This window comes from Serpula lacrymans (genome assembly GCF_000218685.1).
Source record: "Serpula lacrymans var. lacrymans S7.9 unplaced genomic scaffold SERLAscaffold_10, whole genome shotgun sequence".
Lineage (NCBI taxonomy): Eukaryota > Fungi > Basidiomycota > Agaricomycetes > Boletales > Serpulaceae > Serpula > Serpula lacrymans.
In genome coordinates, this window is record NW_006763299.1 from 945,340 (window position 1) to 973,254 (window position 27,915).

General features: G+C 46.1%; 9 protein-coding genes across 9 annotated transcripts; 4 read left to right on the forward strand and 5 right to left on the reverse strand.

The window, feature by feature from the left end:
• Positions 1-139: 139 nt before the first annotated feature.
• Positions 140-601, reverse strand: SERLADRAFT_395475 (uncharacterized protein; the record flags this gene model as incomplete). Its single annotated transcript, XM_007320836.1, is given in 4 exon segments — positions 140-163; positions 183-294; positions 355-443; positions 494-601. Coding segments are annotated over 3 exon segments (218 nt in total), but the record flags the coding sequence as incomplete, so codon positions are not given.
• Positions 602-1,874: 1,273 nt separating this feature from the next.
• On the reverse strand, positions 1,875-3,788 carry SERLADRAFT_473093 (uncharacterized protein; the record flags this gene model as incomplete). The annotated part of the gene is made up of 5 exons (XM_007320837.1): positions 1,875-2,531; positions 2,585-2,642; positions 2,699-2,808; positions 2,861-3,459; positions 3,524-3,788. 5 exons carry the CDS (start codon positions 3,660-3,662, stop codon positions 2,151-2,153), a joined length of 1,287 nt encoding a protein of 428 aa, XP_007320899.1.
• A 92-nt stretch (positions 3,789-3,880) lies between these two features.
• On the reverse strand, positions 3,881-6,260 carry SERLADRAFT_451219 (uncharacterized protein; the record flags this gene model as incomplete). The annotated part of the gene is made up of 3 exons (XM_007320838.1): positions 3,881-5,989; positions 6,051-6,186; positions 6,240-6,260. One exon carries the CDS (start codon positions 5,933-5,935, stop codon positions 4,085-4,087), a length of 1,851 nt encoding a protein of 616 aa, XP_007320900.1.
• A 74-nt stretch (positions 6,261-6,334) lies between these two features.
• SERLADRAFT_473098 (uncharacterized protein) lies at positions 6,335-7,728 on the forward strand (the record flags this gene model as incomplete). Its single annotated transcript, XM_007320839.1, has 4 exons — positions 6,335-6,437; positions 6,506-6,875; positions 6,953-7,345; positions 7,399-7,728. 4 exons carry the CDS (start codon positions 6,392-6,394, stop codon positions 7,520-7,522), a joined length of 933 nt encoding a protein of 310 aa, XP_007320901.1.
• A 1,212-nt stretch (positions 7,729-8,940) lies between these two features.
• SERLADRAFT_416857 (uncharacterized protein) lies at positions 8,941-13,782 on the forward strand (the record flags this gene model as incomplete). The annotated part of the gene is made up of 28 exons (XM_007320840.1): positions 8,941-9,000; positions 9,055-9,144; positions 9,206-9,244; positions 9,301-9,357; positions 9,408-9,489; positions 9,546-9,757; positions 9,811-10,055; positions 10,080-10,092; positions 10,156-10,374; positions 10,438-10,500; positions 10,558-10,659; positions 10,732-10,811; positions 10,866-10,928; positions 10,978-11,101; positions 11,152-11,167; positions 11,222-11,371; positions 11,430-11,847; positions 11,902-12,127; positions 12,182-12,267; positions 12,326-12,446; positions 12,511-12,679; positions 12,737-12,859; positions 12,911-12,940; positions 12,996-13,084; positions 13,139-13,221; positions 13,285-13,392; positions 13,449-13,539; positions 13,597-13,782. The coding sequence occupies 28 exons, from the start codon at positions 8,941-8,943 to the stop codon at positions 13,621-13,623; spliced, it is 3,186 nt and encodes a 1,061-aa protein (XP_007320902.1).
• Positions 13,783-13,954: 172 nt separating this feature from the next.
• Positions 13,955-16,041, forward strand: SERLADRAFT_416858 (uncharacterized protein; the record flags this gene model as incomplete). The annotated part of the gene is made up of 7 exons (XM_007320841.1): positions 13,955-14,399; positions 14,459-14,562; positions 14,620-14,837; positions 14,892-14,949; positions 15,007-15,093; positions 15,153-15,327; positions 15,380-16,041. 7 exons carry the CDS (start codon positions 14,196-14,198, stop codon positions 15,884-15,886), a joined length of 1,353 nt encoding a protein of 450 aa, XP_007320903.1.
• A 1,066-nt stretch (positions 16,042-17,107) lies between these two features.
• SERLADRAFT_473105 (uncharacterized protein) lies at positions 17,108-18,810 on the forward strand (the record flags this gene model as incomplete). Its single annotated transcript, XM_007320842.1, has 7 exons — positions 17,108-17,115; positions 17,174-17,337; positions 17,402-17,587; positions 17,651-17,845; positions 17,910-18,017; positions 18,074-18,645; positions 18,700-18,810. 5 exons carry the CDS (start codon positions 17,294-17,296, stop codon positions 18,492-18,494), a joined length of 954 nt encoding a protein of 317 aa, XP_007320904.1.
• On the reverse strand, positions 18,760-19,820 carry SERLADRAFT_473106 (uncharacterized protein; the record flags this gene model as incomplete). Its single annotated transcript, XM_007320843.1, is given in 5 exon segments — positions 18,760-18,778; positions 18,792-18,807; positions 18,832-19,281; positions 19,330-19,656; positions 19,708-19,820. 2 exon segments carry the CDS (start codon positions 19,726-19,728, stop codon positions 19,396-19,398), a joined length of 282 nt encoding a protein of 93 aa, XP_007320905.1.
• Positions 19,821-20,179: 359 nt separating this feature from the next.
• Positions 20,180-21,115, reverse strand: SERLADRAFT_409890 (uncharacterized protein; the record flags this gene model as incomplete). The annotated part of the gene is made up of 2 exons (XM_007320844.1): positions 20,180-20,785; positions 20,951-21,115. The coding sequence occupies 2 exons, from the start codon at positions 21,113-21,115 to the stop codon at positions 20,180-20,182; spliced, it is 771 nt and encodes a 256-aa protein (XP_007320906.1).
• Positions 21,116-27,915: the final 6,800 nt, after the last annotated feature.

Here is a 27,915-nt window from a genome sequence, read left to right on the forward strand (position 1 = left end):
CAGTACTCCTCCGCGAAATCATCAAGACTATGCAGAAGAGGTACTCAAAATCACCGGATGCGGTAGCCATTACTGCTTCGACTGGTGCGTATTTCTCTGCATTCACTCCACAGTTTTACTAATGCTGTGGTACGATAGGTATCGCAGCATGTAATATTGGTGGCGTCACTATCCACTCCTTTGCTGGAATTGGCCTTGGTGTAGGTAGCGCAGATGATTTGGTCGTTAAGGTGAGAAAAAATAAGAAAGCTATGACGCGATGGCTACGGACCAAAGTGCTCATCATCGACGAAGGTGATCGCTCGTTTTATGGAGCTTCTACAAGTAAAGTATTGACATACTGTATAAAATCAGTTTCCATGGTTGATGGTGACCTCTTTGACAAACTCGCAAAGATTGGATGCATGATAAAGAAATCTGTAGAACCTTTTGGCGGCACGCAGGTTCATCCTTCTAATTCTCGTGTACTAGTTCATTCTGACTTACGAACTAGGTTATCGTTACTGGAGACTTCTTCCAGCTCCCTCCTGTCATGAAAGGTGAAGGGCAGGTAAAGTTCGCATTTGAGGCGCAGTACTGGGGCCAGACCATCAAAAGGACATTTAACCTCACCAAAGTCTTCAGACAAAAAGACCAAGGTATGTAGTAGGTACCTTTTACATATGCATACTGATATTGCTTGCAGATTTTGTTGATATGCTCAATGAAATGCGTTTTGGCAAGCTATCTTTTGCGTCTGTTCACACATTTAAATCGCTCTCACGACAGCTGACATACGATGATGGACTCACTGCAACCGAACTGTAAGTTCGACATTGCCTTCTTTACCATGGACGACTCATTCCTGTTCTGTCCAGGTTTCCTCGCCGCGAAGACGTCGAGCGCTCTAACCGAACCCGCATCTCCCAACTGGTGGGGGAAGCGAAAAAATACGAATCCACAGACAGCGGAACGGTGGATCCTGCACAGCGCGAAAAAATGCTTGCGAATTTCATGGCTCCAAAGACGTTAGAATTGCGCATTGGCGCACAAGTGATGCTGATCAAGAATGTAGACGAAACATTGGTAAACGGTAGTATTGGCAAAGTCATAGCCTTCGCCGACCCAGCTTTCTATGGAACCAATATGGCTAGTGATGCCAAGAAACCTGCAAAAGTCGGCCAGGCATCTATGGACATGCCTGTCGTGGCGTTTTCAGTGCCCAATCGCGAGGCAAGGGAGACGATCATTACACCTGAAGTATGGAAAGTGGAACTGCCGAGTGGAGAGATCCAAGTAGCTCGAACACAGGCAAGTCTCATCACGCTGAATTTCATTCGACTCATTGTTACCTATTATCAGTTGCCTCTTATACTTTCGTGGGCTATGTCAATTCACAAGTCCCAAGGTCAAACTCTGGAGCGTGTCAAGGTCGATCTAGGCAGGGTTTTCGAGAAAGGTCGGTCGCTTCCGTGAAACTGCCGACCATTTTAGTTAACTTTCAACGATAGGACAAGCGTATGTAGCTCTTTCCCGTGCGACTTCTTTGAAGGGACTCCAAGTCCTTAACTTTGATCCGATGAAGGTATGTTACAGAAACAAAACATTACGATGACGTGCTCATCGGTTCTAATTCCTTCTCTCTTTCTATCATCACCATAACAGGTTAGGGCGCATCCAACCGTTGTTGAATGGAGTAGAACACTCGAGATTCTTACTTCCGAGTCCGATAAAACTGAGTGATAGATCCACTCAAATTCTTGACAGTATCTCAATATATACTGGATGGAGCACTGTATAACATCGATACCCGACGCATTCGTGATGTCGATTCAGCTAATAGTATTGTATGCAAGCATAGTAGTATCACAGTATTGGTCCCCAATCACATTGACATTATTGCTGTTATCGTTATGTGGCTAGAGGGTTTATATTATTTTTGACCGATCTCAGGAAGATGACGCGGGTGATAAATCTACGTGGTATACAATGTCCGCTGAGATGTGATGAATGTACAGGTATGATGTTATGAAGGTGGAATGAGAGGCGGACCATGATTGTGACAAAACTGAAGGAGTAAATAAAACGAAACAAAAAATAAAGGAAATGAGAAATAGGTTTATGTTAGATAGAAGCAATGACACCAGGATGAAAATCTAGGATCCGCGCAGCTATGCACCAAGCCGCGCGCCATGGTATTTTACCTTCTCAAAAATTCGAAATAGGCTGATGACAAGGTTGATGCAGTACATGATGAGTCCAACACCCACCAAGCAGATCAAAGCCAGTTGATTGTCGCAGATGGTATCACCGACACCCCCTTCACCACGTCCCAGATCTGTCAAAGTGACATTGGGAAGCTGAGGCCGTGGAAGTTCGTTATACCATGAAGTGCTCGAGAATGATGCACAGGGAATGAGGGAAGTGAAGAAGTTGTCGAAACATAGTGAAAGGGCTGCAGACCAAGCGCAGATGAAAAAAACTTCCAGAAGAGTGTGGGCGAGTTTGCCAGAAGTGCGCCAGAGCCCAACAGGTCGACCAAAATACTCGAGCTACCCGAATAGTGAGCAAAATAACCACACAAAGATAAGATAATACGACCCACATATATGGCGACCATGACATGAACGAGAGTAAGGGGTGCGAAAATAATCACAAGCGTCCTAGGAAGTCAAAAGATTTAGTGCTATCATATCACTAAAATGACTGCTGAACGCACGGAGAACTCCCAACTATTCCCATCACATCTGAGCGTAGTTCCCATATGCGTATTCGGATCGCGATAGCCAAAGCCGCAGTAGTGAACGTGACGTTGATGAATCGAAATAACTACTGAAATGAACAATTGTTTGGGAATGTCGAAGCACAAATATCAACGTACCAAGGGAACATAGATATTAGTCAAAATGAATGCTCTCAGCCTCTTTTTGCCAGATCCGCCGTAACCAGATCTGCCACTGGAGTTATCGCTATGCTTCTCTTCTTCGTTGTTATATATATGAGAGTAATTTCCTCGGCCAGTAACAGGCTGCCAAGGGGTGTCCCAACCAGGGGTCATGCTGTGTGACATCGTGAACGGCACCGAAGGTGGTGGTATCGTTGGGTTGCGACTTGATTCCTCAACCCCCAGGGGGCGTGGTAAGGTGGTATTAAGTTTTAATTTCTCTGTTGGCAAAATTCCCGCAACATCCTGCGATCGTCGATTGCCAGGCAAAAGCCACGATGACCGGTCTACTTTCTTCTCAGGCATAGAAGGTCTCCGGCCAAAGTCGTTTTCTGAAAACACATGAGGCGCGTCCATGTTGGAATGGCGAGGTCTAGCGAATGTCCACCAATGTGAATCGTGGGCAGGACCCGTTGCACCGACAGACGAAGAATTCAGGGAGCCAACGTCGGAAGGACGAGAATCAGCCGTGTGCCGTGAATTGCCCAACTCGTCTGCGTTGTCCGTCGGCGAGGGTGGTTCGTCTCGAGCCCATGCTAACAAGAAATGGCACTATCAGCCACCATTCATCACTTGAACTACAATTTGAATCAAGCGCACGAGGGGATGTAACCACTGTCCTGGCTATCGAGGGCAAGGTCAGTGCATGACTGTGAACACTTTGACTGGCACTGAGGCTGGTGGTTGACATTGAGGGTATCGACAAAGCCTTGCCGCCGCTCCCTGACTCGTTAGCCATATGGAAGAAGAAAGCAAAGACCAGCCGCAAACGACCGCAGCGCTATGTGAGTAGAGTGAGGAGCTGGTTCAGTTAAGTATAGCTGGGATTATTACAAGCGGATCGAAGCGATGCGGTCACGCTCTTGCTTTTTCTGAAATGGCCATTCAACTTGAAGCAGTGGTGTACGTAAGTACCGCAGCATCCGCAATGCCTTTTTACAGTACTTATGGGATTACTGTAAAACAAGACACAGCGTTTGATTATGATAGTACAGCAAAATATAGGAAAGCAATGATGAACATTCAAAAGTTTGTATAAAAAGGTAGTATCAGTGTGAAAGATGATGCCGAATACGAACAAGTAGTGAAGATCTTTGACATGCGGTGTGGTATACAGTCAGATCTCGTTTTAGGAAAGTAGAAAGTCCAGAAGAATGCGCACTAGAAATACAAGTGCCAGTCCATATAATCATCATCATCATCGTCCCATGTGGGATAATGATAGTATGGATCTGATTCTTCCTCGTCTTCCTCCTCCTCTTCATCTTCATAGCCCTGCTCAATTCCATCCCACACCACATCCACCACGACTTCTTCCAGTCTTTCAACATCATCTGAGTAGATGTGACGACAATCTTGTATGCTCAGGTTCCTTATCTCCGCTCTTCGCTCCGCACGATCCATCATACAATCCAACAAGTCATCGAGCAGGCTACTCCCATCCTCGAAGTCCACGCCTTCTAACACGACTTCACAGACTGTTGGCAAAAAGACTTCCCCAAATTTTTTGGGGCGAAGCAGACGACCACTTCCAGGAACCTCTGTGACGAGTGCATCGATAAGACCTTCTATTGGAATATTGCTGCTGCGAATCGTACGCAGACGCGTAAGCCCACCAAAGGCGTCAAGCCAGAAAGACTTTGGAACATAGGAGAAATTATGGACATGCAATGTACGCACATATGCAAGCGGGAGCACGTTGCACATGGACTGGACAACACCCATCGGCTTGTCCGACCCAAAAGATGACCATGACATGTCGATTTCGATCTGCGGTGACGTGGGCTCATCTTGACTAAACATGGCCGCTGTCCTGATATTGGAAAATACATGCAGTGGAGGCTCAGGCGAATGCCATCCTTGAAATCGTACACTATTAGGGGCAAGGTTGTGGACTTGCAAGTGGCGCAAAGGTTTCTCGCCAGAGGTTCCACTACCGCCACAGTTAGCTACGACAGCCGGGAAAATGCTTGAAAAGTCGAAGCTAGCTGCCGGGCCCGCTTTGCAAGCGAGCTTGAGGGTAGCAGTAGATGGATAAGACATGTGTGCAAGAACGTGCGCACAGTCGATGACACGACCGCTGAGGCGGATAGATCGTAGGGCCTGGAGAGGAACAACACAACCAATAGTCGGAAGTTTATGAACAGATTCAGGAAGTGTAGGTAGCGACTCTTCTAACGTCAGTACCTGTAAACTAGGCATTCGTTCAAGTGCGGAGAGGACTTGGGACATGGTGGGACGAGCGGATGCCGCCGTGTTGCGAATATCGAGATGAGTGAGGCCACTGAGGAGTGCCGAATTCCACGAAATATCACATTTGAAGAGTTCCAGTCGGCGTAAGCGAGGGGTCTGTCCCTCGAACATAACTTCTGGCAATGGGTACCCGCTCTCCGTGGTATAGTGACTATACCGGGAATTGGACAAGGACAGTGATTCGAGCAGAGGAGCTGGACCAGAAACCTGGTTCAACAATTTTTCCATCATTTCCTTTGATGCGATAAGTTTGAAATCTTTCACACGAATACTGTGTTTCAGTGCTTGTTGCAGTGCTTCAACGACCTTTGGTGTCATGTATGTTAAGTCGACTTTGACTACAAGGGGAGCCATTTTGGAGCGAATAAGCATTTCATCTGTCCACCGTGGATATGAGAACACGAGGTTGCTCCAAAGACTCGGACAGCCAAGTGCGACGGCGCGCCAGTGGCGGCAGACGTGTCCAACTTTGATAAAGCGAATGCTGAAAGTTGCATGCTCGTGCAGGTGTGGCGAATGAGCGCAATGCGTGAATATGGTTGAAAGGAGCTCTGGAGGTAGGCGAGAAATAGGAGCAAGCGAATTGCGACGGGTGCGGAGGACGCGCATGGACTCGTCAAGAGCAATCAGTTCTTTGTCTATCTGAGAACGTGCTTGGGAGATGACAGAGGGAGAGCTGAGAGAAGTAATGTACCCAAAAGAGAAGGATTGAGCAGATCCTATGGGATTAGCTAGAGGGTTAGGGGATGGATGAGACATCCTGGCTGGGTGTGCATAAAATTTCGACTCGGACGATTCAAACTCTCAAGATAGCTGGGTGTCAATTGGTCTGATTGAGCCTCTTCCACCATAGGAAAGTAAATAGAATGCACACCTGAGCGATCAAAAGGTAAATTTAAAATCAACTAAAACGCGAGGACAATCTCGGGACCGTCTCTTTATCGACAATAAAAGAATTAGCGTAAGGAGGTCTCAAATAGTAACAAGAGAAATAGGTCGATCTGGATTATCTGTGCAGCAACGATTCAACGTATAGCCTTTAACACCACGCAAGACGACGCACATTGTATGTTTTCGATGTGAGTGAAAGTTATAACAAGCGTGAGAATCTTGGACAGGAGCGGAAGTGGCAGTTTATTCCGAGCCACGACAACGATCGACTCGGCTCAGTCTGTATCTTAACTGAAACTTTTTCTTCACCAAATCTACAGCACAATGGACTCTTCAGAGCTATATCACGTCAAACAGCAGTTCATCCTTGGTATGAATATTCAAATAAATTTCTTATTGTAGACTTGAAAGAAGCACTAATATTACTGTTTCTTCTAGGCGCGTATAAATCACTTGCTGAGCTTTCTCTTCCCTCGCCTTCTGCCGCAGATTATATCCCGACACTACTGTACAAAGCCCGTGCCAGCATCGCTCTAGACGACCCACAATCCGCTCTTGCGCTAATACCGTCTGATACAGAGAATGTCGCACTGAAAGCCGTGACAGCTTTGGCTCAATATGTCGACGCTGGTGGGGAAGAGGCTCTGGAAGCGTTGAGAGATCTGTGTGTTGAAATAGAAGCTGATGAAGAAAGCGAGGAAAGAGAGAAAGATATCGTACGAGTTGTTGCTGCCACTGCTTTTGCTAGGGTCGGTGAGGTAGAGGAGGCGTTAGAGACACTGAGCGGCGCATCAGAGAATCTGGAAGCGTGAGTAATGGAGCAACGACTCGCCCATTTTCTCCTTTCCAGATTTGTCAACATACTCACCATGCACGCTTCAATAGCATCGCCGCAACCGTTCTCATATATCTTTCAATTTCTCGTCCTGATCTCGCTCAAAAAGCTTTCAACGCTGCGAAAAAGTGGGCCGAGGATGATCTTCTCTTGCAGCTCATTGAATCATCTATCGGATTGAGAACCGGGACGAACGCGTACGCAGATTCAGCAGCGTTTTATACGGAACAGCTTGGCAACCCGTCCGTATCTTCGGCCCATCTCCTTACCGCGCGTGGCATCGTGCGCATACTAAGGGGTGAGGTGGTTGAGGCAAGGAGCGATTTGGAGGAAGCACTGGAGCAGACTAAAGGCAGCGGGACGCAGGGAGAAGTGCTTGCAGGTCTAGTCGTCGCCCTTGGCCTTGGAGCAGGCAAGACAGCCGAGACAGAGGAAATATGGGGGTGAGTATCCAGCATTTATGCGATGTGTCACGCCTGACGCCTCCGGAATGTAGACGACTGAACGCAGAATATTCATCTCATCCTCTCGTAGCAGACGTGGCTTTGAAAGCTAGTTCATTCGACGATTTTGCAGCGAAGTTCGAGGTACCTCCCCCAGCTGTCGGTACCAGAGCATGATTTCAGTCTTTGCTATCTTGAGATGTGGTTACAATTTCACATCTATTCTAGTGCAGAGTGCAGATCTCAGACGTACTGAGAGACTACAGCCTGTATGCACGACTGCTACTCGGCCGATTCACGAAAAACCATGGGCTCATTGTAGAGTAATATATTTGATACATGTTATCACTATTTTATTGACTTCTGCCCTGTTTCCTATTACTCTATCTCAAACTGGGAGAAAGTGAGAGCATAGGTGATACTTGCAAGAAGTCAAATCACGTGATTATGAACAGACGCGTCACGTCGTAAATAAAGTGTCGTGACCGCGTGACTTTTGGGTATCTTCTCTTGACCACGGGTAAATTCCGTACTGGGAGCTCAATCTGCGAGATCCTTATTCACCGCATTTGATGTCAGTGGTCCATATGGATCCTATGAAGGGACCTTCGGGCTTGCACTAGCGCCGTCTGCATATCTATTTCCCGGTGATATGTCTTCCCCAATGGCGGTGTAGAAGATACGCGGTGACCGAACTGTATGCATATGGTGCTATGAAGACTGCTATAGCGTGCGTCACGACGAGTACAATAAGCATTTTGACCAAAGATTGAATAGCATCCACCTTCAGTCATTGCCAGGAATAGGCTGTCTTTTACACACTGCTGCGGAGACGATGTCGAGAGATGGCTCATGACTGGAATGCTGCCGAACACATTACCAGAGCAACGAATAGGGAACGTAATGAGCCGTCTTCAGACGTCCGGGTGATCCAGATTTTCAGGCTACTTACGACTTCTGTGAGCTTTGCGTCAAATGTGGTTGTGGTATCACTCGGGCTGTATGAATGAATTCGACGCCCGCCGCGGTGCGATAACCAACAGACGCTGAGCTCAGTTCAGTCCTGTAATGGTCTGCGGGGTCTTCCGTTCGAAGATCAAAAAGGTTCCGCGGGGTGTGGATTAAGGAATTTGAAGAACTCTAGAACTCATCGGAAGAATCGCTGCGATTTGACAGATTTAATTATGGAGACATGATATATTAACTTAGGGTGTGATGCTTTTGCTAACCGCGACTATCGGAGCCGTGCAGACGATACGACGTACCACAAGTCTACAAGGACGTTGCAGTCGTCGTTGGAGACAGTGGCGAACACGTGTTGGGCGCTGAGCATTGCATTAGCGTTGAGCGGCAGTGGAAGTATAGTTCAAGCATGGGCGTTAGATGCGGCGTGAAACCCATCAAAAAAGAACATGATTACCTAGATTTTATAACAAAGATGTTGCTCGGGTCCTTCTTCGGATTAGAACCAGTTTCGGGTTGTCCTCAATCTGTCAACCCGGTTCGTCCTGGCTCGCTTACTGGTCCTTTATTTAGCTGTCGTCCTTTTCCCAACCATCCTCCGACTCTCTCTCCCACTCTGAGCAGCCAGCACCATGTCTACCCTTGGCAGATCTCTTTCGTCCCGTCTCGTTCCAAAATCGACGTCCGCGTCGGTGAGCATTCCTCGTAACTTGCTATATGCGCGCTTTCGTTCTAAACCATCCTAGCAGCAGGCAAATGGCTCGGCCTCTTCAGAGTTTGCGCCAGCTCCCTCTCACACCGGCGAGACCAAAGTAATTGCGCAGATAAAAGACTATGTATGCATACATACACATTACACTTGGGCAAGACAGTCTAACCTAACTGTTCAATTCTCAGATGAAGCGCAGTGTCGAGGACATTAGTGAATCCACTGTTGTATGTTTCTTCAACTTTCCTTCTCTGTCACGCGTTTATTCATTCTCGTCGCGTAGGCTGCTATCCTAAATGCGGCTGAGCACTCGAGCGCTATCGACGATCGCAAATTACTGGTGTGTACTATTGCATTATGTGGCGAAAACTTCTCACAAGTCTTTGTTAGCTTGAGCACATTCTCAGTTTCATGGCATTCCATCCTCCTGGTAAAATTCATGACTTGATCCAGACCTTCGTCATCAAGTTTTGTAAGTTTTCATAATGATCGTCGAAATATTTGTATGAATAACACGCATTCATTTAGTGTACGACGACCTTCCACATCCTCCTGCAACCTATCTCGGTGACAAACTTGCCTTCCGTACTGCTGATGGATCATATAACAACCCAGACGTTCCTGATCTGGGGAAAGCTGGAACTCCCTACTCGCGCAGTGTTCAACAGGCTAACCCACAACCTCGCAACCAGATGCCGGACGCTGGTCTTGTGTTTGACACACTCCTCAAACGCAAAGAGGTATATGAAATCTTCTGATTTACGTGAGATCACTAAAATTAACGCGGATCTAGTTCGTAAAACACCCGGCAGGCCTGTCAAGCATGATGTTCTCCTTTGCAGCTCTTGTCATACACAGCGTGTTCCGTACCGACCATAAGAACCCCAGCATCAATTTGACCTCTTCGTACGTTGACCTCGCGCCTTTGTATGGCAACGACCAAGAAACGCAGGACAAACTGCGTCTTCGAGATGGACGTGGATTACTCTATCCTGATGTGTTTGCCGAAGACCGTTTGTTGCTTCTTCCCCCCGCAGTGTGCGTTATTCTTGTTCTTTTCAGCCGAAATCACAATGTAAGCTTTTTTCTATTCTCTATCGTTATTGAGGAAGTTTACAATACCCATATGCAAAATTAGTACATTGCAAAGCGCCTGCTCGAGATCAACGAACGTGGCAAATGGTTCGACCCCTCAACTCTCACTGAAGCGAAGCGTGTAAAACAGGAAGAAGAAATCTTCCAGATTTCACGACTGATTAACTGTGCTTGGTTCGCCTCTGTAGTGTTTTCCGATTACTTCAGCGCTATCTTGGGACTCGTTCGTTATGGAAACAGCTGGAGCTTGTCGCCCTTTGGAGTGAGTTGAATCTGAGAAATGTTGGACAAAAATTGAGTGCTAACTATCATTGTGAATGCACAGGAAATCCGGAACAACGATCATTCTCTATTCGAGCGAGGGCGTGGAAACGCCTGCAGTGTTGAGGTATGCTACTCATAATTTAGGTCTTGAATGCGGACTGACATTATTGACAATTGGCAGTTCAATTGCTTATACCGGTGGCATGCTACGACATCCGTGCAGGATGAGAAGTGGATCCAGGCGCAATTTGAGAAAGTCTTCCCTGGGAAGAAGCCTGAAGATGTATGTGAATTCAATTGTATTTCGTGTTATACGACTAAAGCTCATCTTGTTATGGCACCTACTAACTTCCAGATCACGGTCAAGGATTTCTATTCCACTGAAGCGGTACTCGAAGCGTCTGAGCCCGACATTCAACACTGGACATTTGATGAGTATGTAACGTTGGTTATTTATTTAATCCGGTCCCTTTACTAAGGTTTCAATAGTCTGAAACGTCAGGAAGATGGATCGTTTAAAGACTCGGACCTTGCGAAAATTTTACATGATGCGTATGTCTTACTCTCGTTATCCTTGGTTAGAACCCTCACAGCGATTTAGGACCGAGCATCCTGCTGCCGCTTTTGGTGCACGGAGCACTCCTCATGTCATGCGTCTGCACGAGGTTATGGGTATCGAGGCTAACCGTTCATGGGGTGTCTGCTCCTTGAATGACTTCAGAAAGGTAAGAGATTCTTCATCGTTGTCAGTTACCTTACTAATGTATCATATCAGTTCTTAGGCTTGAAGAGTAAGTTGTTTGGGTATACAACATGAGCTGTTAGACATTAATTGCACTTTGTAGCATACGAGAGTTTCCTGGAATGGAACCCCGACAAAGAGATCGCCGATGCCGCTGAAAAATTGTACGGCCATATTGACAACTTGGAACTATACGTTGGCCTGCAGGCTGAACAAACCAAGCCTGTCGTCGAAGGTGCTGGGCTTTGCCCCGGTAAGTTATGATTTTGCTCGTCTTACGAGACTCTTTTATTGAGCCACATTGTGCGCAGGATACACCATTTCACGTGCCATTTTGAGTGATGCCATTGCTCTGACCCGTGGTGACCGCTTCTACACGCAAGACTACACGCCTTTCAACATGACTGCTTGGGGCTTCGCTGATTGCCAACGTGACCCCAACGGGTTTGGCTTCGGCTCGACTCTTGGTCGTCTCATCTTGCGCACTCTGCCCAATGACTTCACGAAGAACAGTGTGTACACTTGGTTCCCACTGATGACTCCAGATGCGATGGAGCCACATTTGAAAAAATTGAAGTTGCTTGATCAGTACGATCTCAAGAGGCCCGGCGTTACCCCGGGCACTAGCGCTGTCGAAGGATATGTGGAAGTTGGAGAAATATTGAAGGATACCAGCAAATTCGGCACAGAGTATGCAGCCCGAGCAAAGGAGGTTATCAAAGGCAAAGGGTGAACCATAAAATGTTTCCTTGCTGCTTCAGTTATGCTCATCACTCGCGATAGATTCTACACTGCTTCTGAGAATGGTGAAGAAGAGAAGAAGGAATTCCTCGGCGCGCTTGCCCCATCAACGGAGGCTGCCGACGCCATTGGTAAATACTTCTTCAAAAAGACGACCGAGCTTATCAAGGTGAAATCGTTCTCACTCGTTGGCGAGAATGTCCGCGGTGTCAATGTCGTGCGCGATGTACTTAAGTACGTCCCCATTTACTGGGCAGCGACAGAGGTGGTGAGTAAGCTACAATGATTGATTGCCTTGATGCTGATGAGAAATGGCTTGTAGGCTGGTATTCGCATTAAATCGAAAGAGAGCCCCCACGGTGCCTTTGGCGAGCAAGAGCTTTATGATATGCTTGGTGAAATTTATACGTATGTGGATCGCACTTCGTATCTTTCAGTGCTTGAACCATTGCCTCCATCTCCATAGATACGTTTTCCTGGACGTCGAACAATCCAAGTATATGGTACTCCAAGAAGCTGCTAAAGGCCATGTTGAGAAGCTCCTTCACCACATCAAGGGTGCTCTTGGTGGCCCTGTGAGTAACAGGGTATGTTTTTTAAAATCTATCAGAATGTATGCTGTGCTAAATTGTATGGTATAATGTCGTACAGATTTCCATTGCTGGACTTGTAGGAACTATCTCGGGCATGTTTGGTAGCAAGTCGAAGAAGGATGGCAGAGTTGATTTCCTGAAGCGCCTTTTCGAACTTGGCCATTCAACAGACCAGTTGGCCAATTCAATTCTCGCTGTCATGGTTCACAGTGTTGAGATATCATTGGGTTCGCAAGGATATTTTACATATTTCGCACACATTTAACTGATCAAATACCGAACAGGACTAACAAACATCGTCAACATCCTTTTGGATGCGGACCAGACTGCATCATTCCGCTCTCAGGCCGAAGATGCCGATGCGAAAGAATTTGCTGGACTTGAGGCTTATGTGTTGGAGGCACTGAGTACAACATAAATTCCTTGGTAGTTTGCGTGTAAACTGACGACTTTTGCAGGACTGGACCCTCCTTTCCGGGGTGTCTACCGTGAGTTGTGTGTTCGATTGATTGCTTGGCAAGTTGGTCTGACTCCCTCCTGCAGGCGTTGCCAAAGAAAACACGACTGTTGGGTCATTAACTGTCACCAAGGGCGAGCGTCTCTTCTTGAACATCGCCGATGCCAACTTGAATGTCCGTCTTCCGTTCACTTTTCTTGATATAGTTTGTAATGATGTTTTCTTGCAGGACGATGTTTTCCCCAACCCGACAACTTTCGATGCCTCCCGCAGTCCGAAGGAGAAGTACTTACGAGGCGATGGTGCTTTCAAGTATGTACAGCCTTTCTCGACCTTTATGTTACGTGAACTCACTGTCACGGGGCGATATGACAGATGTCTTGGCCGTGAAATTCTTTCCCGAGCTATTGTACAGGTTCTTCTCGGGATCTTGTCGTTTGACAACGTCCGTCGTGGGCCCGGTCAGTCGGGCAAACTCACGAGGTAGGGGCAACAGGTTGTGCTGCTATAATTGTCACTGACCCTGACTCTTGCGACAGATTCAAAGATGCTGCCTTCCCTGATCTGCAATTCGCTTACCTTAATGACCAGCAATTTGCTACTGCATGGCCTTCGTCTTTGATCATCCAGGTAAGACGGCAGTGCCTATTACTCAATATGCCATCTGACACTGTTTACGATGTTTAGTACGATGTTCCCGGAGCATCATCTTAAGCGAGCAATGTCACTTCTTGTCATGTTGGTATTCGGTCGTTCAAAAATAGCCTGCACTGTTAAACTTCACTATACTTTAGCATTATTTGTTCATACATTACCATTTAGTACTCGTAAGATACCACATTGTCCCAGCAATACGATTGCTCTGTCTGGAAACTTGTTTGTCCTCAAGTAAGGTGAAGCGACTTGTACGTTCTGCGCGATAAGATAGTTTGTTGTTTGCACAAACGTTACTCTGGCTGCGGTGTCGTGAGTTTGGCTTACTATGAGCCGATCCGCCGGCATTCGACCTCTTGCGGCCGCGCACTGACGCGGACACGGAGTCCACGATGCTAATAAGTTACCTTGCTTTTCCATGCTGTCCAGACAGACATCTCCCGCGTTTCCCTCCGCAGCTTTATAATAACCCTCACCCTCTCCTGTGCCCTCCTTATCCTTTATCTGCTACATTCTCTCGTGGAAGGCCTGGTGTGGAGTCTAGGCATATAATTCAAGTAATATCAAGTGGTCCCAATCAGTCCCAGCTTCCTGTCTTCACTACATCATTCTTATCGATCCTCTGAGCGCTCATGTCCAACGTCCATCTCCTTGTGCTCATCCATGGCATGTGGGGTAACCCTAGCCACTTGGCACAACTAAACCGTATGATCCAGGAAGTCAAGGGTTCGAATGATCAAGATGGCGTGGAACTCGTCGTTCTAGCCGCCGAGACCAATAAAGACGAGTCCACCTATGATGGGGTTGACTGGGGAGGTGAAAGAGTCGCCAAAGAAGTGAGTGGCTCCTGGTTGCTCTCTTGCCTCAAACCTTGCTTAGTGGACAACCAATATAGATCTTGGAGGAAATCGAGAAGCAACGGGAAAAGGGGAAGACTGTCACTCGCTTTTCTGTTACAGGATACAGTCTAGGTGGTCTTGTAGCACGCTATGTGATTGGGTTAGTAATTTTCATTCCCTCACCGACAGGTATTTACTGAAACATGTATGTTCTTAGTATTCTTCACCAGCGTGGTTTCTTCGAATCCGTCACCCCTGTTAACTTCAATACCCTCGCTACGCCTCATATCGGCATCCCTAGATATGCCTCTACATTCTCTTCCATCTTCGCTTACTTGGGACCCAAATTGCTTTCGAGGTCCGGCGAACAGTTCTTTTGTGTAGACAAGTGGTCCGTCAAGGGTCGATCACTTATAGAAGTCATGGCAGACCCAGGTTAGTAGCAAGATGCATTTCACGAAACGCTATTAACTTTCCCGACTGTGGTAGAACGTATATTTTATCAAGCTTTGCTATTGTTTCCAAACATTAGAATTTATGCGAACGGGTGGGTTTTCAAATTTGTTGTACTCGAAAACGTTAATCATAATTCGATCATAACCAGTATAAACGACATGACCGTACCTTATGTGACCGCTTGTATTGACGCTGAAGACCCTTTCGCGGATTACGAGGAGAATGGCATTCAAGTGTAACTATTTTCCCTCATGACTACTTGTCCCAGTTTTTGATTCATTTCAATTCCACCAGAGAGTGTCACGAGGAATACAAATATCTAATCAAATCATATGCTATGTCAGAGTCACCAATGGAAATAATACGCACCCCATCTCCCTCTGTATTCTCCGCCGAGTGGTTCTCTAATATCAAGAACAGTCGCCCTCCTTTACCACCATTTCTCCAACGTGGATTCCCATTGAATATTGTGCGATAATGTACTTTCCCTTTATCATTGTTTGCTAATGAGATGTGTGTAGTTCCTATACGCGCTCCTACCGTTGCTCCTTCCTACATTCATTTCGCTGGTCCTTGTTCGACTTTCACTGGCTGCCCATCATTCGCGTAGTCGCCTTAAATCACTCGAGGCGAACTCTTTGAATGGCGAGACGCTCATCCACATAATTGCAAAGTTGGAAAGCCAGTTAGAAGGCGCCGTAGCTGAATTTTACGATGATCCCCAAACTAGCCCTCGCGGACCTTCACCTGCGCTAGAAACCCCAGAGTCCGACGGTACCGAAAAGAAAAAGGAACGGAAAAGATCGAAGGCGAAATCGAAATCGAAATCGCACCTACCCATCTTCACGCCCGTCCAACTTCGCTGTATCGAACATCTTAACAAGATCCCTCAACTGAAGAAAGAGAGAACGTTCTTCAAAGACGTTCGCAATTCGCATGCTATCATAGTTTGTCGAGATATAAACATCAAGCAACACCTAGAAGGAGAGGGTATATTGAAACACTGGGCGGACAATTTCGTTTTGTAATGTTTTTATTTATTATATGGATGTTGTTTTGGGCCTGGGGGGATTGGAATCTCACTGCTGGCGTAGTCTGTCTTTCTTGTTTATCTAATTCAATATATGACAGCCCATGCTGTCCTCGTTTTACCCTGGTCAATCACTTATCCAGGTATAGAATTCCTTGGAGATTTTGACCCCGAAGAACCGGCAAAGACGTGAGATGAGAATGGGATATTGTCAATCTCCGAGCGAGCCTTTGACCTTTGATGGCCCTTTCACACCGGTGGCTCGACACTGAACACTAATCCCGCTCCTTTGTCTGTGCTGCCAATACATAATCCTTCGAGATGCAAAGGTACTACAAAAATCTCTCCGTGGAACTTGAAGTTCACTTTCCTGCAAGGTGTTACAGAGACCTGGTGTCTCTGATATATATTCACCCTTCCCCAACACTCTCTACTATAAATCCCATCACCCCGGTATACATATGGTTCGAACAGGCACACCACGACTGAATCATGCCCGGGCCGCTCAGACTCCGGGTCGCGCTCTTTCGAGACGATCACGACTTGGAAGTATCGAGCTTCCAAACCGTCCAACAAATGGGCAACGTGAGTACTGCATCTGCGGTTGTTACTTTGACAATACTTATGTATGTTTCCTTTGTATAGGATTCATAGCCACTCTAGCACAACTCTTCTCAACTTCAACTTCTGCAAACGAATCCCAGTCCAGATCCAACCAAAACCAGGATGCGGAGCCCACCTCCTTTACTTATGAGCAGTTCATGGATCAGCGTAAGCCATGACTACCAGTTCATATAATTATGCCACTATTCTCAAAGGCAATTTATGGTAGTTTCTACGTGTCCTGTTGCCTTAGGAAAGACCACAGGACGTGTCATGAAATATGTCTTGCATACTGCGGTACTCTAAGCTTCAATCACTGTGTGGCTGCAGCGTATTCTAATCTCACTATAGCAGGAGCGTTTAGGTTTCATTAAAGTGGTGTATTCGGATATGGAAATAAGCAAAATAACCGTTCTACAACCAACCCTAACAACGTAAGGGTTGTTTTCTACTGCTGATTCTGGACTGTGATTAAACCAACGATACTTATATAGCCTCAAGACATTCATTTCCAAGGTCGGCAGTTATGGAATCGATGGCATGTCGCCACGGACAAAATATCGCGCCTATTGTGGCCTCGCTCGAAGGCACTTCGGAGCCATTCCCGCGGTGACCAAAGAAGAGGTCTGCAATTCGCCGTTGTCTTTCTCCTCGCAGTTTTTCAAGGTCTTGAACTTCACAGCTCTACTCTGAAAATATTCGTTTACGAAGGGAACTTGAAGGAATCAGAGCTAACCATGATGCTGGACGATTCGAAGAACTTGCTTCTATTGCCGATTCTGGTCTTGACTCTGATGCCCCCATGGATCTTGAAGAAGAAGATCCGGCCATTGTTTTAGACGATATGTGAGTTTTTGTGTCAATTTCCTTGCAGGCAAATCGTCAGGGTTCGACTCAGATAATGTTGCAGGAACGAAGACGACGCCGAGAATGAACATGAGCTTGGTATCGAAGCAGAGGTTGCAGATCCCAATATCGCATCTCCTATTAAGAGAACGGGTTCAGCCATTTTTTCTGTTGCCGCGTACCCTACCCCCTCGTCTGCCCCTCGCAACCAAGTGGACACCCGCCGTTCCAGCGTTATTTTGGACAACATGTAGGTTCCTGTGTTTTTTCCTTGTCGACCAATGGGAAGACTTTAGCTCTAATGTTGTCGCAGGAACGACAATGATGGCGATGACGAAATCGAAATCGAGCAAGGTCTCGAATCACAGCAGGTAATAAATGCCAGTCCCGCGTCTTCTTGCCAGATAGCAGGGGTAGCTCTTCCAACTCCCACCACATATTCTATTCAGTCGTCCGCTCCTCGCAACCAACTGTTCATCCGTCGACCCAGCATGATTTCGAAGGATTTGTAAGTTTTCGTCTTGTTCTCCTTGTATGTAAATGGGCAAATTTTCACTTGGATCTTGACACAGACACGAAGGCGAGAGAGATGGAGATGGTGCTGATGGACAGAATGTGGACTCAGTAGTACAGCTTCCACACCCTCAGATGAAGGTAACGCAGGCAAACACTACCAACATGTGATTCTACCCAGCCAAATGTTTTGTCACACTTGTTACTAATAGGCTATGGGCAGATTTCGGGCTGTGCCCGTCGATCTCACGTCCCCCGTTCGGAGAACAGGGTCAACCGGTTTAGATGCTGCAGCGTATCCCACTCCATCCTCTGCCCCTCGAAATCAGCTGGCAATTCGTCGATCGAGCGTAGCTACCTTACCACGTGATGATGATAGATCTCATCCGTCATCCCCAACGCCTCCATCTCGATCACTATCATTTGTAGCAGCTGGTATCCCATCCCAGCCCGATTGCTCAGAACATCATGATGCTAATCACTCGGAAGAAACCGTCGGGACAGGAACAGAAACCACTGCTGGCAGTAGCACAGGTGCTACACTTTATTATGAATGTATCTTGGGCAAAGTCGATGAAATGGCGCGTAGAACTCAGGCGCTTCGCAAACTTGTGCGCCAAGGGGTGAGTTTCTGCAATGTTTAATACGCGTCAACAAAACTTCAAGGCTCTTTTGCTCTAGCACGCTCGTTCCAGGCAGGCACAGGCTGAATTAGAGGCTGAAAACAAAAGATTGAAGAATATACTCCAAAGCCTTACTTCCCAAGCACCAATGTTTCAGGGGTTCGCGTCCCACGTACGTTTTTGCGTTTGATACATAATTAACATATCCTAAAACTACTGGAAACAGTTAACAAGTATCCAGCAATTATATCCATAGGCCGCTCCTATACTATCTCTTCGTATGTGTGTATAGTATAGTAATACAGCGCTTTTATAAGTCACAACAAAACCAAAATAATGATTCCTAGATGGCTAACAAAAAAAAAAAAGGAAAAAAAAAAAAGACTAAAGCATACGCAATACACTATAAGATAGTCCACGTATTAATACTTCTAACAATAATATAACCATGTGACCTGAATGAAATGACCAGTGAATTATGAGAATATTAATGGATACAATGGTGGATGATGGCATGACGATGAGACAGCGAGGACGTAGAGAGTTCATGGAGAGTGATGAGGGGAAAATGCGATCGAAATAGGCTCTAGTACCACTCAGACGTCAAATGAGCAGTGCTAATCATACGAAGAGCACGCTACGACGGTGTGAAGTGACGAGGACGAAACCTTTCGGGAGGAAGGAGGCCCGATCACGTTTGTGGACGGAACGAGTGATACGTTTCCAAGCAAGTATCACTTGACGTTCGAGATATTTTGTGCACGAGACGCGTGGAGCTTTGCGAATGGTACTATAAAGAGAAAAACTACTAGTATGGGTCAGATACCTATGTAACGACAGAACTACGAAAGCATACCTAGACTCGGATTTTGAGACAGAGTCTATGATCCACAAGTCGGAGGGACAGTCAATGTACTGTGATTCAATGTTGCTTCCGACCATGATGGTTAAAATGATGCGAAGTGAATGAAGGTGCCTGTTGAGATAGACGCGAAAATGGATAAGCAGTATAGAGATAGAGGTGGGCTGCCGTTCCAGACGCAGTAGAATATATAGCGATACTATAAAATACAGATAGCAATACAGATACAAAAGTCCAGTGGTGGTGAAGTGCAAGTATAGGCTGGTAAAAAGACCAAGCTTTTATACGTGTATTCGGATAAAAGACCAAGAAAGCCTGTGGCTATAACAGTATGTAAGTAGCCGGTGATTGTCGTCGAACAATAAAGCTCACATGCGCTTTTGAGTTGGCCATGTTGTAACCATGAATACTGCAGACGATGAACAAAAGACTTGGAGATCATTAAACATGATGCACGTAATTTGCAAGGCGGCAGCCCGAAGCGCGAACTCATCGCAAGTTGCCGTGAGGGTCGTCGCCGCAGTCACGTGTCCGTCCTTGTTTGACTCAGAACTTCAGAAGTAACCTAGTAACTCCGCGCAGCGATGAGCTCGGAGTCTTGTATCGCAAATAGTACTGTCGTTCCCAGTCAGTTCGTATTTGAGGTACAATTCGGACGTTACAAAGGTAACAAAAAGTAACGCTAAGGTCACATATGCTGCATTGAAGCACCGATTCGGCAGAGGAAAGCCTCAAAAAATGACGAAGTCCCACTGCTAAGAAATAATAGTAGAATAGTAGGCATTGCTTTCATGCTTGACTCAAAATCAAAACAACAGTTTCACCAGATTCAGAGTATATTTAACTACAAAACATAGTACGGTTGACCCAACTCATTATAATATGTAATTATCACACCATTTTCATCAGTTGGGGGAGGTAAAACACGTTCAGAGATATTGAAGTTATATGAGGGCCCAGGAGTACTACAGCCTGGGCCAGAGAAACCGTTGTAAAATGTGGGGTCAGGAAATTGCGATTGTGTGGCCAAAAAATATGGAGTCTGGACAGACTGGGGGGAAAACGCAGTAGATGAGTTGACACTAGAATATAAGGGTGATTGGGATGATTGTCCGGAGTGACTAGAACCCTCAGGGGCCTGAACGCGATGGCCAAAAAGGCCAGAAAACTGGGGGTTATCTGCTAACTCCTTATGTCCTTGAAGGTGAGACTTGATCCTTTCAATGAGGGCTTTGACTGTCCCATCAATCGGTAAACCAAGAGCACCGGCTATGACAATGAGGTCCTCCTTGCGCTTGTAAGACGCAAGAGATTTGTCAAAGACTTTCATCACAGTCTCTATTGTTATCCGTGTGTTATGAGCAGTGTCTTCTTGCTGCTTACTTGCCTCCTTTTCTGTGTCTATGCGGGCTTTCTCCTTCCGCTCGATCTCCTGCTGTTTGAACACAGCCTTTAATTCAGGATGAGTGAGAAACTGGGCAGTCAGTTTGGTGGTGCCTCATTGAGGCTTCCTATGGTTTCCTGAGCGCTTCCGTATGTCTTCCGCATCATGTCGAGCAAGCGTACAATGTGCATTGGCTGCATCCCTTTCAGCCTTGAGCTGTGCTAACATCACTTTCAGCTCTGTGTTTTCATCCTCAAGGAGCCTGACTTTCAACCGAGTGCTCTGCAACTGCATCAACAACTCAGGGTGTGAACACCGTTGATCTTGTTCTGGAGACACATTCTGCCCATTATTTAAAACAGCCCCCACAGACTGCGCAGATGAAGATCTAGTCATGTATCCGCTGCACCTTCTTTGAGCAGAGGTGGCTTTTGTGCACACACAGTCAGATGGTGTAGGAGAGGGGAAAGACATCAAGCCCAAGCCTGTGATGGAGAAGGAGATGGGGCACTGCCAGTTTGTGATTGGGAGGCGCTATGACGAAAGGATCTTCCTGGGTGACTACAACCGGTCCGGGCCAGTCTACACGCTGTCCCGGCAGCGGCCCTTTGTAAAGTTTCACACGGCTAATATTGACTGTGGGTACTACCTTCATGCATTTTGGGAGTTCCAGCTCCACCGCATTAGGTTTGACTTCCTTAATCCGGTAAGGACCAATCCACTTTTCGGTCAGTTTTCTAGACTGCCGATCTTTTGACTTTAAGTGGTCGGTATCTAACCAGACTAGGTCATCGACTTTGTAGTTAGGGGCCTTAAGAGTGTCTACGCTCTGCCCTGCTTTTCATCTGTTCTGCAGTTTTGAATAGCGCCTTGCGCGTTTCGTCCAAGACAGATTTCATGTCCTTGGCCATGTTCTCAGCAGCCTCATTCTTGCTTTTGCCAGGTTCTACACCCATTCTGGGGAGGTACGATCTAGTAACCTCGAATGGTGCCTTTCCTGTAGCCGACGACTGTTTGATATTATATGAGAACTGGGCTATCTTTAGCCACTTGGCCCAATCCGTCTGCCTGTCATTAATAAATATCCGGAGATATTGTTTCAACTCCTGGTTGAGTCTCTCCGTTTGTCCATCAGTCTGTGGATAGAACACCGTTGATAATTTAGGTTTGATGCCCAGCATCCTTCTCTTCTGAGGAGATGTCTTTCTTTAAGACTTCCAGAAGGTCCGAATCCTGCCCAATTCTAACATTGGCAACCCTTGATTAGTCTATCAGGGTGACACCTTTGTTATCATCCTTGATACCGTTGGCATGATCCTCTCTTCTGGACAAAGTGTCCGCTTTCCCCATAGAGCTTCCAGGCTTATGAATTAATTTATAATTAAACCTTGACGGTGTCATGCACCAAAGTTGATTGGTAGCATGGACAGGTGTCAATAACGAAGCGAATATTCAAAAAGACTCGCCTTTGCGCCACACAGGCACAGTGCCACGTGGAATAGTAATTAATATTGCCCTTTTTGAACTTGTGGCTGATCAGCATCACCTCTATTAGGCAATCCAGTCACGCTCACCTTTGCTTTTCCATCCGGTACTTTCCGCATTTCGGCATTTCGGCAAATTTTTGCGTCGCCACTGGCTACACATTGCATTGCGCCCTCGCTTTTGTCGTTTCCCTTACTCCCCTTCCTTTGCCTAGCCCCACCATGGGCCCCTTCCTCTCCTTTTTATTCTCACCTGACGGTCATTTCTGGGTCCCCATTCTAATCCACTTGTTTGTCACCTCCACCCTCCTCCTCCTCATCTTATTTGCACCCCCACCATTTCTGATGTCACCACTTCCTATCCGCTTCCATCGCCGATCCGTTGACTACCACGTGCCACTGCTGATATCAGCAAAGCCCCGGCGGCCGGTCCAAATAGGGCAACAGGTCCATCTTCATGACGTCGATCTGCCATCATATACTATCAAAACATCGGTCGCTCGTCTTGCCTGGTTGGAGCGTGGGTGGGTAGTTTTTGAGCTGGAGAAGGTTCATCCCCTTGCGTCGCCCATGTTCATCGCTGTCCCATTCACTTGGGTACACTTATCTTTTGTCCATCGTCTTCGCTACAGCTACACCTATCACATGCTGCCTGGGACTCACTTGTTCCAAATTGGAACTACTCCTCTCCCTCCCTTGTTTGATCAGGTGGTCCAACACAACCAGTCCATTGGTAAGGCCATGGAACTGTCGGATTTGGACTAGGTGGTGGACCGGTGGCTCCAGTTTCTTTTTCTTCAGCAGAACATTCATTTACAGTGCGATTATTTTTGATTTTTGAATCATTTTTATGGACACATATTTTTTAGAATGCCTGACTGACAATAAAGGGACTGTGTTGATACTGATAGTGTTTTGCCTTGCCCTTTTTTTACTGCATCTTCCCATGACATCATGATTTTCCTGCTCTCTTTTTGCTATTGGACTTTACTTTATGGCTGTACAAACCTGTAACATTACTCACAGCATTCATTGTTCTATCCCTTTCTTTTCTTTTTTTTGACAATCTTATCCTGTACTACCTACACAGGATTCGTCAGCATACATTCCTTCCTTCATGTTCTTTCTCATTCTTTTTGCACAGCTATACTGTGCATAGCCTACTTTTCTTTCACTATATAAACCCCTGTATTTTACCTTGTAAAAAAACAAAAACTCCATTCCAGACTTCTTCTCTACTCTCAAGTTCACTACTCTGCTACTTGTGATCCAGTGTGGTCACAACACTTCCCACTGCTACCACTGTCAACTGCTGTCATCGTCACTTCCCACTTTTGAAGTCATTGTCATCCCTTTCGATTAGAGTCCTTCTGAGCACTACAGTTTGTGCGTCAGGAGCCTGCTATCACTGGGAACCTTGTCATATTGTCGTTCTCAAACCTACCTTGTGCTACGATTAGCAAGGTAGTGCTCGTCTATACTCGTCACAAAGCCCCTATCTTTCTATAAATTCAACTATCCCTCCTCCTCAAAACCCACACTCATACACCTCTGGGTTTTACTTTGAAGGATCTTTATACGTACCACCCCACGAACAACCAGACCACTCCACTGTTCATGGAGGCAAAGCCCATAAACAAGTTCCGTGGAATCTGGGAGGATTGTGTGTTAGTTTGTTTTTGTGTGTGGTTTTCTAACAACAGTTCTCATCATCGACAACGGGTATACCACGTAGCAAGCCTGTCTTCGGTTCAAGTCTCGGGCCGTCATAAAATATTCCAGATTCTTATGATCGGTCCAAATTTCAAATTGGTGCCTAGCACCTTCTAAGTAGTGCCGCCAGTGCTCTAGAGCTCTAATGATGGCCAGCATTTCCTTATCATATATTTGATAGTTGCGCTCTGTAGGCGACAAACTATGCGATAAATAGGCACAAGGCCTCCAAAGATTGTCAGGGCATTTAATTGACAGAACAGCCCCAGTAGCAAAATCAGAAGAGTCAGTTTCCAACCAGAACTCTTTGTCTAATTCTGGAAATGCTAATATGGGCACTGTTGTAAACGCCTGCTTAAGCTTATCAAAAGCTTCTTGTTCTTTGGCACCCCAGTGCCAAACAATGTCCTTTTTAGTGAGATCGTTCAACGGTCTCGTGATTTTTGCGAAGTTGTTGATAAACCTTCGGTAGAAATTTCCTAAGCCAAGGAAGGCCCTAACTCCTTTGACACGAGTAGGCTCTGGCCAGTCCAATATAGCTTGAACTTTCTCAGGATCCATCTTGATTCCGTTCTGGCCTATGATCATACCAAGGAAGTCTACTTCCTTCACCTTAAAATTACATTTTTTGGGTTTGATGAATAGGTCCTGTTCCTGTAAGCGTCAAAGGACTTCTTGCACGATCCTGTCATGCTCAGCCTCATTGTCCGACTTTGTAAATATCAACAAATCGTCAATGTAAATAACAACACAGTTTTCCATATCTGCAAAGATCTCGTTCATCATGCTCTGGAAGGTTGCCGGTGAATTGGTCAACCCAAAGAACATAACAAGGGGTTCAAAGGATCCTCGGTGGCATGTGAATGCGGCCTTCCAAGCATCTTCTTCTTTGATCCATACATTATTGTACCCCCATCTGAGATCCATCTTTGTCAAGATCTTGGCACCAGCCAATTTGTCTACTAGCTGACTGATCAAAGGCAGCGGTGTCATGCACCAAAGTTGATTGGTAGCATGGACAGGTGTCAATAACGAAGCGAATATTCAAAAAGACTCGCCTTTGCGCCACACAGGCACAGTGCCACGTGGAATAGTAATTAATATTGCCCTTTTTGAACTTGTGGCTGATCAGCATCACCTCTATTAGGCAATCCAGTCACGCTCACCTTTGCTTTTCCATCCGGTACTTTCCGCATTTCGGCATTTCGGCAAATTTTTGCGTCGCCACTGGCTACACATTGCATTGCGCCCTCGCTTTTGTCGTTTCCCTTACTCCCCTTCCTTTGCCTAGCCCCACCATGGGCCCCTTCCTCTCCTTTTTATTCTCACCCGACGGTCGTTTCTGGGTCCCCATTTTAGTTCACCTCCTCGTCACCTCCACCCTCCTCCTCCTCATCTTCTTTGCACCCCCACCATTTCTGATGTCACCACTTCCTATCCGCTTCCGTCGCCGATCCGTTGACTACCACGTGCCACTGCTGATATCAGCAAAGCCCCGGCGGCCGGTCCAAATAGGGCAACAGGTCCATCTTCATGACGTCGATCTGCCATCATATACTATCAAAACATCGGTCGCTTGTCTTGCCTGGTTGGAGCGTGGGTGGGTAGTTTTTGAGCTGGAGAAGGTTCATCCCCTTGCGTCGCCCATGTTCATCGCTGTCCCATTCACTTGGGTACACTTATCATTTGTCCATCGTCTTCGCTACAGCTACACCTACCACACGCTGCCTGGGACTCACTTGTTCCAAATTGGAACTACTCCTCTCCCTCCCTCGTTTGATCAGGTGGTCCAACACAACCAGTCCATTGGTAAGGCCATGGAACTGTCAGATTTGGACTAGGTGGTGGACCGGTGGCTCCAGTTTCTTTTTTTTCAGCAGAACATTCATTTACAGTGCGATTATTTTTGATTTTTGAATCATTTTTATGGACACATATTTTTTTAGAATGCCTGACTGACAATAAAGGAACTGTGTTGATACTGATAGTGTTTTGCCTTGCTCTTTTTTTACTGCATCTTCCCATGACATCATGATTTTCCTGCTCTCTTTTTGCTATTGGACTTTACTTTATGGCTGTACAAACCTGTGATATTACTCACAGCATTTATTGTTCTATCCCTTTCTTTTCTTTTTTTGACAATCTTATCCTGTACTACCTACGCAGGATTCGTCAGCGTACATTCCTTCCTTCATATTCTTTCTCATTCTTTTTGCACAGCTATACTGTGCATAGCCTACTTCTCTTTTACTATATAAACCCCTGTATTTTACCTTGTAAAAAAACAAAAAAACAAGAACTCGATTCCAGACTTCTTCTCTAATCTTAAGTCCACTTCTTACTGCTACTTGTGATCCAGTGTGGTCACAACACTTCCCACTTCTACCACTGTTAACTGCTGTCATCGTCACTCGTCACTTTTGAAAGTGATTGTCATCCCCTTCGATTAGAGTCCTTCTGAGCACTACAGTTTGTGCGTCAGGAGCCTGCTATCACTGGGAACCTCGTCACCTCGTCATCCTCGTTGTTCTCAAACCTACCTTGTGCTACGATTAGCAAGGTAGTGCTCGTCTATACTCGCCACAAACCCCCTATCTTTCTATAAATTCAACTATCCCTCCTCCTCAAAACCCACACTCATACACCACTGGGTTTTACTTTGAAGGATCTTTATACGTACCACCCCACAAACAACCAGACCACTCCACTGTTCTAGGAGGCAAAGCCCATAAACAAGTTCCGTGGAATCTGGGAGGATTGTGTGTTAGTTTGTTTTGTGTGTGGTTTCCTCTAACAGCAGTTCTCATCATCGACAGCGGATACGCATTTTTAACTGTGTGCTCATTCACGTAATGATAGTCCATAATCATATGCTTCTTACCATCCTTTTTAGGAATGAAAAACTCCCGGGGACATCATAGGGCTTTTGGAAAGGTCTGATGTAACCCTTCCTAAGCTGTTCGTCTATGAAACTTGATACTTCATCTCTCTCTGGAGCAGAGAGTGGTATCATGTGTCCTTTTCTCGGTTTGAAGGTGTCCTTCAAATCTATAGCATGGTCCCAAGGCTTAGCCTCTGGGAAGCGCTCTGACTTATGTTTTGAAAAGACTTTCCAGAAGTCATGGTACTCGGGAGGCACCAGCCTCTTAATCTTTTCTTCGGGTTTTACCTCATCATTGTCATCGTCGATTTTTTTTTTTTTTTAAAGATCTGAGCTCATAAATGTGACCAGCATTTATCTTTTCAAGACGCTCATTGTGACGGACGTGATTTGGTTTACCCAAGTTCACACACTCCTGAGTGCAACGTGACAATGTGACAACCCCTGTCTGCCAGTCAATCTCAGGATTGCGTTTGAATAGCCAGGTCCAGCCCAAGATTAAATTAATCTTCCCTAGTTGGGTAGCTTCGGCAGTGACTTGTTCCCTGTGTCCTTGGTACTTGACAACAAAGGAACATTTGTGTGTGATACAGCCACCTGTGTTAAGCGTACCGTCAATGTTATAGACGGGAATAGATGCATCTAATTTTACAAGGGGGAGTCCAATTTGCTCCGCCCAGACCTGATCTATGAAGATTCCGTTAGCGCCTGAATCAAGTAGTGTGCTGGTTGGGTGTACTATGCCCCAGGCAAGGTTTTCCACACCAACGTCTAAATGGATCTCCTTTTGGAATAAATATGTGCGCATCAACACACGCCTTGGGATTTTGGGAAAGGGTGGCTCCAGTGAAGAAGAAAAGGTATTGAAAGTTACATGTTTTTCTATTTTATTTTTACCAGAAATCAAGCACCCTAGTGTTTGTCTCGCCGAGGCCACGCTCCAAGGGAGACGCTGGTGCAGTGGTAGTATCATAAATATTACAGTTACAATTCTTCATACAAGTACATATTTCTGATAAATTTTGAAATCTATTTACAAATTGGGGAGCCATCCCCTTCTTTCCATTATTGCTCGTGCAACACCCCGGAGCAGGGGCCACTTTGTTGTGGTTTACTTC